This window comes from Astatotilapia calliptera, chromosome 16, assembly GCF_964374335.1.
Source record: "Astatotilapia calliptera chromosome 16, fAstCal68.1, whole genome shotgun sequence".
NCBI lineage: Eukaryota > Metazoa > Chordata > Actinopteri > Cichliformes > Cichlidae > Astatotilapia > Astatotilapia calliptera.
In genome coordinates this window covers 22,454,666-22,464,761 of record NC_137437.1, presented here as the reverse complement: position 1 = coordinate 22,464,761, position 10,096 = coordinate 22,454,666, and the positions used below count along the sequence as shown (strand labels likewise).

General features: G+C 37.2%; 2 protein-coding genes across 4 annotated transcripts; both read left to right on the top strand.

The window, feature by feature from the left end:
- Window positions 1–2,122: 2,122 nt before the first annotated feature.
- LOC113008328 (uncharacterized protein C7orf57 homolog) lies at window positions 2,123–6,884 on the top strand. 3 transcript variants are annotated; one of them, XR_013902502.1, is made up of 8 exons: window positions 2,123–2,253; window positions 2,517–2,563; window positions 2,734–2,898; window positions 3,008–3,104; window positions 3,438–3,546; window positions 3,808–3,894; window positions 6,353–6,445; window positions 6,744–6,884. XR_013902502.1 is itself a non-coding variant. In XM_026145678.2 (8 exons), exons 1-7 carry the CDS (start codon window positions 2,174–2,176, stop codon window positions 6,432–6,434), a joined length of 651 nt encoding a protein of 216 aa, XP_026001463.2. In that variant the 5' UTR covers window positions 2,128–2,173; the 3' UTR covers window positions 6,435–6,445; window positions 6,744–6,884. The 3 variants fall into 3 exon arrangements, 2 of the variants coding, with proteins under 2 accessions (XP_026001463.2, XP_026001462.2); XM_026145678.2 differs by having other exon boundaries at window positions 2,128–2,253; window positions 2,746–2,898; window positions 3,808–3,890; XM_026145677.2 differs by having other exon boundaries at window positions 2,130–2,253; window positions 3,808–3,890.
- A 636-nt stretch (window positions 6,885–7,520) lies between these two features.
- upp2 (uridine phosphorylase 2) lies at window positions 7,521–9,655 on the top strand. The gene is made up of 7 exons (XM_026145676.2): window positions 7,521–7,680; window positions 7,839–7,953; window positions 8,044–8,202; window positions 8,313–8,427; window positions 8,548–8,757; window positions 8,844–8,990; window positions 9,116–9,655. The coding sequence occupies exons 1-7, from the start codon at window positions 7,628–7,630 to the stop codon at window positions 9,256–9,258; spliced, it is 942 nt and encodes a 313-aa protein (XP_026001461.1). The 5' UTR covers window positions 7,521–7,627; the 3' UTR covers window positions 9,259–9,655.
- The last annotated feature ends 441 nt before the right edge of the window (window positions 9,656–10,096 follow it).

Sequence of the window (10,096 nt, the reverse complement as noted above, 5' to 3'; positions counted from 1 at the left end):
AAGACAAAAAGAGACTAAGCCAGGTGCTGTTGCTCTGGACTGGAAGACCAGCAGTGATGCCGTGTACAAGGAGGGGATGAGAAGACTCTACTTTCCGAGGAAGCTCAGATGCTTTAATGTGTGCAGAAAGATGTTGGAGATCTCCTACCAGTCTGTGGGAGCGAGTGCCATCTATTTTGCTGTTGTCTGCTGGGCAGCCAGCATCAGTGCCAGAGATGCCAGCAGGATGAACAAACTAATCCACAAGGCTGGAACCATCATTGGCAAGAATCTGGAGGCATTTGAGCCAGTGAGGGACAGGAGGTCACTGAACAAACTGCTCTCCATCACAAACAATCCATCTCATTTCCTCCGTGCTACACTACAGAAGCAGCAGAGCTCCTTTCCCTCTTATTTAACCCTGCAGCCATAAAGAACGCTGCAGGAAATCATTCCCATCATTCTCAATAAAACAGTACAGCAACTCTCTCCAGATGAACACCAGGACATAGAATTCCACACAGATGTCTGTGTCAAACATTAATATCATTTGCACTACTCCTTTGCACAATTTCGGTCTTACTTTTTATTTTCATTATTTTTAGTATTGCTGTTTATGTAAAAATTGTTTGTATTACATCCCATTAAAGCACCTTCACTGTGGGCCAGCAGTACTTTTACATTGGGCAGTTTTCTTTTTATTGTAGATTGTACTGTTTTTATTATTTTATTATCTTTATCATGCTGCTGTAATACAGTAGTTTCCCTATCTATCTATCTATCTATCTATCTATCTATCTATCTATCTATCTATCTATCTATCTATCTATCTATCTATCTATCTATCTATCTATCTATCTATCTGAGCACTTTTATAATAGCGTTTTTGTCATAAGGGTCAAATGCCAATCTAATTGTGTGTCAATTTTTTTTGCCTTATATTTAAGCCTATAATGTTATCATTATCCTGTCATAAAGTGCTTTTTAGTCATAACTTGGTATAATTAAGAAACATGCAATTTTTGAATACAAACAACATTGTTTTTCTCATAATAAACACATTAAAACAATTTTCTGAAAAATAACATGTGTTGTGTCAATGTATTTTATGTTTTTTTTTTATGTGAAGTGTTTTTAAAAACGCAGATGCACTACATATCTAGTGAAATGTCTCTGGGTTCACCCATAAAGTGTTTTTTGCCTTGTTTGCTGTTGTGCATTATTCGTTTTCTTACTACCAAATGATCTCAAGCGACATTGCGATTTTCTACTGAAGGAATAGACTGCATTTCCTGTCACTGACATATTCTCTCTGGGTAGCTTAACATGTTAACGCAAGCTCCTTCTGCTATTTGGATTGCTGTGCGCATGCCCTTAGCACTTGAGAGAAGCTCTGAACATACCTGAGGCCTCATAAATTATTGGTATACTTCAAAGCATGCATGGCTGCTGAAGAGAAAAGAAATAATACTTTTAAAAAAATTATCCTAAGAGGTATTCATGTACAGAAAGTAAAGATAATGTCCCATCGCCTACAGATTTGCATCTACTTTTAATTCTTTATTACATTTTAAGAAGAAAGTGCAGACAGCCTATTTGTTCTGGTTGAAAAGAAGAACTTTGGCTAAAGGATAGTTTATGCTTGGATAATATTTATTTATAGAAAATTACTGAAAAGTTGTCAATGGATTATTTTTAAAAACATTATTCAAATACACCTTACACAAAGCTTTTCAACTCATCAAATCTCTCTCTAAATGTCATCCACATAGAAAGGCGGCAGAAAGAAGTCGGTGCTCTAAGACAGTAGCCCCCAATTAGTGGGGGGTCATTGGTGTGCCTTGAGGCAAAACTCTAGGAAGTGTTTTTCAACCAAATATTACCCCTTTTTTGGGGGGGGGGGGGGGCTAAATAAATTCAAACCCCAATTCCAAGTTTTTGCAGTCGTCGAAGATGCACGCTGCAGAATCATTTCACCTTGCAAAACTCACAGTTCAAAGAAATCATTAAAACCCCCAAATTACCATTGACACTCATGCCCATGATGAGTGTAACTAACTAACTAACTAACTAACTAACTAACTAACTAACTAACTGTTGTTTATTTTCCATGCACCCTATGAGAGTATTCACTCTGCGCGCAGCACTTTTCTCTGGACAGCAACTGTATTCCAGAGGGCTCAAGCCCATTTCCATGGAAACGCGATCACAACTTCCAAACAGTCTGCCTCCACTCACAGCGGCTTCTTACTCCGCTTTCACAATGAATTCAGAGTAAGTCGAAGACGTTTTACTTTTAAATCAGAAGTTTAATCGCTATCTTGAAACTTTAACTTTAGTCAAATTAGTCATGTTACTTTTCATGTGTGTTTAATTACAGGCGTGGATAAAAATCAAGGCTACCACAGATAGCATTAGCTAGCTAACGCCAAGGTTAATTTAACTATTGCTTTGATGGTGCTAATGACAACAGCTTGCGGCTCGCTCAAGGTATAACTGGAAAGGTTGACAGGCTTTTTTGTTTCCGTTTCCACCAGAAATTCCTTCGTCCTCACGAGTAACGATCTGGAACCAACAAAATATGGCAAGTAAAACTAATTATGAATACTTAGTTCAGGGTGTGCAGGTTGTGCAGGTTATGAGGATAACACTGGTGAAGAGATGCTGTGTGAAGTAACATAGGCACATGGGATAATGCAATTTATAAAGCAATGAATATATATACATATATGTGCTTGTATACTAAAACTGCAGGAGTCAAAACAGGATACCATACAAGCAATGGCCACATCTCACAGATCCCTGGACTGTCCCCAACTACCAACACTCTTCCTGAGGAGAGGATCCGAGGGCGAAGAGTTGGAGTCCTAGAGAGTGACTCTGATTATGTAAAACTTGCAAAACAAGGAGGGCATAGGGGTAAAGCCGTCCTGTTTTCTTACATTTCCATGTTTTCCTCTTGCCGTATGATAACTGCTACAAACATTAGTTTTTTCCCCGTGTTTTTTTTCTTATCCTTGTTCAACAGGACTTCTGTGCCACGAGGAATCAGTTATTTCTAAACCCAGTTCATACAAACCTCCACATTGGTTTGGCTTTGAATCAGGAGACTTAAGCGAGCCAAGGTTTCAAATTTGTGTTATTGTTTTCACCACACACTCATAGTAGTATGTACACTTTGTTTTTATTCTAATACGTACATAAATACTTGCCAGTAATACCGTAAAGATTCTCCCACTGCTAGTACTGTTTATGTAACAAAACCTTTTTTTATGCTACTATCCTGTTTCGCTAACCACAGCCATATTTTATTTTATTTTTTATTTTTTTAGGGGGGGGGGGGGTTGTTTTTGTGTTTTGTTTTGTTTTTGCTTGATCTTGTATTTAAGCTGTCATTAAGGATTTGATACTTTTATATACCTATATTGTTTTGTTTTTTCCAACTGGCTAATTAACAGTGAAGAGAAGAAAATCCCCGGAGCTTTTGAACCACAAGAACCTCCTTTTGGGAGCGACAACATGTCAGCTTGGGAAAGAGACAACAGCAGCAACAATGAGAAAGAGGAGGTACAGTAATGCCAACGTCATTTAGAAAACTAATATTGGCATATGATCCATAAACAATTATCCCACCTCTTGTGTTGTTAGTTTAAGGACTGTTCGCTTAGTGTTACATACTCAGTATCAGACAGTTATTTTGTGCTTCAGGTACTTTCTTCCTATGACTTAAGCTGATTGCTAAGTTGTCAAAAACAACCAAATTAGGAATAATTAGTCAACAACAAATAGCGTCCACGTATTCTGATTTTGTTTTTACTTTTTTTACAGGACAACATTTCTGTCCACCAAAGTGAGACAGAGAAGTTGCAGACATCCAGTCAATATCATGAGGCCAGCAAATTCAGGAGGATGTAAGTGAGTGTGGTCACAAGATGGTGCTGAAGTTCTGTTTTATGCTTAGTGTAAGGGAGGTCTCATAGGGCAGTTTTACAACTCTATTAGATTCTTTGACATAAAGTATAATGGGATCATACTAATACACTAATACTAATCCACCTTTGTTGTAAATGACATTGGACATGTATAATAATGAATTGCAGTCCATTTTGGTCTTTATTTTAAGTAGACAACCACATAGAATAAAAGGTCATAAAGCTTTCCTGCACTGTCCTGTATGTGCAACTATTTCTGATTGCATTCAAACTTGTTTATTTCAATTTGTGCTTGCCAGTAATGAAACTGAACTCAGTTGGAGAGCATCAGATCATTTAACTGTGTATACTTTTTTATTTAGCAGAAAGTAATCAATCATGTCTTTTGGGAGATTTTCATGGGCCTACACAGGCAGCATCAACCCACCGTATTTTTCAATATGGGGTGAAACTGGAGCTCTTAGATCTCCCTCATAAAACATACACTCAGGGAAGATGCGGGTGGGGGCCTGGTTTGAACCCAACAAGGCAACAGTGCTAACCACTGAGCCACCATGGTGCCCAACTAACTATGTGTGGTCCTGCTGAAATGGGTGGATAAAGTGATCAAAATTAAATTATTCATCCTAAATGACTCACTGTCAACAATATTGTCAGCCATTAAAACCAGAACAACCAGGAGTCTCTAAGATCTGGTGTATGACCTACTGCTTACTTACTCATGGTTAGTCAGTTAAGGTATAAACATTCATGTGCGTACTGGCACACACAAGAGTTCCCTGAAATGAGGAAGCAGACGAAATAAGATCAATAAAGAGGCAACATGTATGTGCTTTTTATTATGAGGACACCATCCAACTGTCCATTGTAATTAAAACAAAAAAACAAAAAACTACAGTAGCGCATGTCTCAACTTTATGCAGGAAATATGAAGGAGAAAGAACATACTGATATACTATTAGTATATTATGGTTGCCGATGCAGGCCAGAGTTAAAGATCAGCATGAGTGAGGGAACTAAGCAGAGGGGTGAAAATCAATATTTGGGTTTTAAAAGCACAAGAGTGGAACAGCAGTGTAAACTACGAACAACAGTCCAATGTTAAATCCAGAAGGATGCAGTAATGAAACTTTAAAGTGACGCAGACTTCCATGAAACCCAAAAAACCTTTGCTGTTATTCTTGCCCAACCCTGCAGAGGTGAGGCACTCCACCACTGTTTAATCCAAGTACAAACATCATTTTGTTACAGGAAAACAGTGTTGTTCCGTCTAGTATGAACTTCAGATAAAGGCGTGGGATGGTTTTGGGTTTTTTTATTTTTACTATGAATTTTTCCCCATTGTTTTTACTAAAGAAACAACAGAAATAGTATATCACAAATTAGTTAATTACATTGACTTTTATTAAATGTTATTTAAAATCAAACAAACCTTAATTTACATACAGTGATTTGACCATCTATTTACATATATTCGAACATGTCTAGAGTATTATTTACTAATATTATTTATATTTGGCATTCTATTTTTGTAATAATTAGCATTAAGATAATACAGTATAGGATGCAAAGATAAATGGCTAATTAAAAAATATATGTACATTCAAGACATTGTTGTAATTACATTCTGTCCCATACGTCTCTGTGTTATGATGACAAAGCACAAATGCTCTTGGGCAGGTTGAAAACTTAGGTCAAACAAAAGAGCACCCAGAGAGATGGTTTCTAGATGAATCCAGATGTTCATCTATTTGCTTTGGCTAACAGCTGATTAGTTCTGTGTGCTCTCTGTACCTCTGGGAAAATGTCAGTGACTTGTCAATAACCCAAAATAACCTAGCATGCAATGCACCAGAGATCGCAATCATATCTGTTGAAAGCACTCCACAAAAGGTCTACCATAAAAAAGTTATGTGAAATTTGCAAACACCCCAGTGTGGTAATATATTAAGCTTGTTTCCAGAACAGATCAACCTACCGCAACAACTTTTAACTGCTGATCAGCTACAGTGTTGGAGGAAGATGAGTCAGTTGCAATCTGGAAGTTTCCAGACAGAAGAAGACTGACTAACCAATTGGAGAAAAATACTTGTGCTTCTCTTTGTTGCTTTGTCTGAATGAGATAAGAGATAAATGTTGAATGTGAGACGCAGCCAGTCTTTTGCTGGATCATTTTTGCACAGTTGGATCTTTGCTATATTTGTGTTGTTTGACAAATACTAGTTGGGAAGCCAATTTTTGTAATAAGTAGCCAGAGTTTATTCAGTGTTGGAGGGGTACGGTCCATTTTTAATGTTTAAACTGTGAGCACTGTAGGCAATGTGTAGTGAAATAACGAGCTTTGTTGGTAAAGAGAGACAGGGGGAAAAGACATTAAAAAGATCAAATTTTCACATTTCTGTTTCCATCATATTTGGACTATATTTTTAATCTTCTTTCAGAGTAATTGACAAGAAACCAGCCCCTGTTGACATGTCAAAGCTGCTCAGCTTTGGTTATGCAGAAGACAGCAAACCAGTATAGTGACGTGTCAAGTAAGTAGTGCAGCAATGGAGTTACAGTCTTAACCCTATAATAAGCATAACACATTCCAATTTCCTATTCTGCTTTCAGAATGCTCATTTTGCATTATGAAAGGAAATTAAGGCCAACTGCTAAGCAGTGTATGGATTTTATGAGGGTATTATTATTAATAACCAGAATGTAAGATGAAGGTGACAAAATTCAAGGTCCTAGTCATTACGACTTTAGAAGGCTTTTTTACACTATAACAGAGATAATAGTGAATTATGTGACAATGACTTGTACTCTTATATATTTCAATTTCAATAGATCGGAAGACTGCCGGGTGCCTGGATGGGAAAAGGGCGTACAAGATTCATGCTGAGACACATCAAGCATTTTACTTTGTTTTAGAAAAATTTGTATTGTTAAATCTTTTACTCGAGCATTAAAGTGCCTCACTGAATTACAGCTTGGACGTTTTATTTGTTGTGATTTTTAGTGGTGCACTTGAAGGCATCAGTTAACTCCTGTGTTAAGTTTTTTTTCTGTGTCTACAAGGCTGTAAATGTCAGCTTTTGGGAAAAGTTTGATAATTCAAATAAAATGAAACCAATCCAAAATGAAACATTTATATATATGTATATGTCACAGGCTAAATTTTCCACACTAAACATGATTCCTGTTCGTGGTACATTATGTTGGCTCTGTGCGTTTCTGTTTTCATATGACAGTGCTAGTGTCAGAGGTTATCTCGATGTTCTTTTGCTAAATTATGTCAGTACACGCCAGTTATTCACCAGCCTCAGATTGGCTATTGGTGACACATTACACACCCACACACTCATGCTTTTGTAAGAGTTAACAGCCTTTAAATTAATACTGTCTTTATGAACAATTGCTTATTTTGACTGGTGCTCGTATGACTTTTTAAAACTTTACTTACACTTTAGAACCAGACAGTAATTTTTATTATTTTGTGGTAATTTTATGGTTGATCGTACTCTGTTTGTTTGGGGCTTGGAGGATGTTTTTGTGGGAGCAGCAGGGTTGAGCTACTCCCCTCTTTCTGGAACCAATGAGTGGCAAGGTCAGGGGACACCACTATATCTGCTGCACAGTCTGATATGACTCTTATTTGGAAAGCAGTAACTGAAAACACTTGGAGGTTTTGAGACATTTTAAAACTTCATTTGAAAGTGTACGCTGCAGTAATGACACCGATACTTCTGAACCACATGGGGAATGAGGAGAATGAGTATATAAAGTAAGTATTGGCAACCTAAACTAAGTCTTTTAAACAGTATTTCTTGATGCTTTTCTTTAAACTTATGTCACTGTTTTAATATATATTTAATCCATGCACATATACTTATTGTCGATTCACCACTCTTCATGAACTAAAATGCATTAAAATCTACTCAGTGAACAGGTCCAAGTAAAAAATCCCAATTTGGACACCATGGAAGAGGACATTCTCTACCACTTCAGCCTGAGCACTAAGACTCACAACCTTCCTGAAATGTTTGGAGATATTAAGGTTTGTAAAATAAGTCCAGCTTAAATAAAACTATTTTCTAAAAGCTCTAAAACAATTCAACAATCCTCTGTTTTTCTCTGTTTCCCACAGTTTGTGTGTGTTGGTGGCAGTGCAAACCGAATGAAGGCTTTCGCCCAGTTCATCCATCAGGAGCTGAAACTGCCAGGAAACCCAGGAGACATCAAAGATATCTGTGAGGGAACTGATCGCTACTGCATGTACAAAGTGGGACCAGTTCTCTCTATAAGTGTAGGTATTTCATTATTTGCTGTGGGTGGAACTGTTCTTTAAATGTTGTTAGGAAAAAGTATTTTACGGATTAGAAAATGTAATTTCTACGCAATGTGTATATAATACAGCATGGAATGGGAGTCCCATCAATCTCCATCATGTTGCATGAGCTCATCAAGCTCCTGCACCATGCCCAGTGCTGTGATGTGGTTTTGTTTCGCCTGGGAACGTCTGGTGGAGTCGGTAAGTCTTTTTGATTTTAATATGAGAAAGTTTTACATGCAGTTAAACAAGTTGTTCAAGTCATTAATACAATACTCTTATTAAAGTATGTAAGAAAATTATGCCCTGTGTCATCTACAGGTCTGGCTCCAGGGACCGTGGTGATCACGGAAAAAGCAGTGGACTACTCTTTCCGCCCCCAGTTTGAACAGGTCGTTCTGGGTAAAGTTATCACCAGGAACACTGAGCTGGATGAGGGAGTGGCCAACGAGCTTCTGCAGTGCTCTTCTGAGCTTCAAACTTTTCCAACAGTGATCGGAAACACCATGTGCACCCATGACTTCTATGAAGGTACAGTATGAACAGAATTCCATTAAACATTTATTTGTAATTCCTAGTTGTCATCGCCTGACAAATCCTGTTTTCCGTTTCTGTAGGTCAGGGCCGACTGGATGGAGCTCTGTGCTCCTTCTCCCAAGAAGAGAAACTGGAGTATCTGAGGAAAGCTTATGAGGCCGGAGTGAGGAATATTGAAATGGAGTCCACTGTTTTCGCTGCTATGTGCCGTGTCTGTGGTCTCAAAGGTATTATTTTTCTAACAATGCAAACACTGTATGAAGGCAAAACCTTCTGAATGCTGCAAAGTACATCTTCTACTTGTGATTTTGACATACTGCACTATTCTAAAAACTCTCATTTCACTCTCCAGGAGCTGTGGTATGTGTTGCATTGCTGAATCGCTTTGAGGGGGACCAAATCACATCATCTCATGATGTTCTGGTGGAATATCAGCAGAGACCTCAAATTCTGGTGGCCCATTTTATCAAGAAACGCCTGGGATATATTATCTAACAATCCAGTCGCCCTGTAGCATGTACATAGTTTTGACTCATGTGGATATGTATATATATTGCACTTAAAATGTTAATACTGAAATATTTAAAAGTTAGACATTAAGATTTTTTTTTATGATTTATTTGACAATAAAATATTAAGCGTGTTGCATGTATGCTTATAGAGTATATGTGTAAGTATGTATTATATCTACTATATTTATCTAGAAATATATCCTTGTAAAATAACACAAATGTTCAAAATGATATGTTCTGTATCTTTATCTCCATGTTTATCTCTGCCAAAGCTGGAATTACAGTCCAGCAAGAAAGGAGATTACTTTGAATTTTAAGGGCTTGTGTTTAAGACCAAGAAACACACTTCAATGAATTGAAATAAAAATATCACGTCTGGACATTTTTGCAGATTGTCTTTTTTTTTTTTTTTGGGGGGGGGGGTGTTTTTTGGCTTTTCAAGCAATAAGTGGTTCTAAAACTGATCTTTGAGGAGCCTCAAGTCATTTTAGAGTGAGAAATAACTATCTGTTGCTACAAAAAGAGATACCAGTGACAGTGGTGAAAAACACCTTCTTACATGCTTTTTTAGAAGAAAATTATTCAGCAGTTTTTTTTAGATTAGAACTTCCAGCAGTATATTTTAGTAAATGCGCTATCAAATATTTGAGGATGTTAGTAGCTTCTGCAACACAAGATTTTTTTATGCAAATACAACCCACCCTAAAATGCAGTCCGTGACTAAAGATTGATTTGTCTTTTTCTTTGCTCAACACATCTGCCAGATACTGTATGTATTTCTCATATATAAAATCTACAAGTTAGTAATTGTAATTGTCATT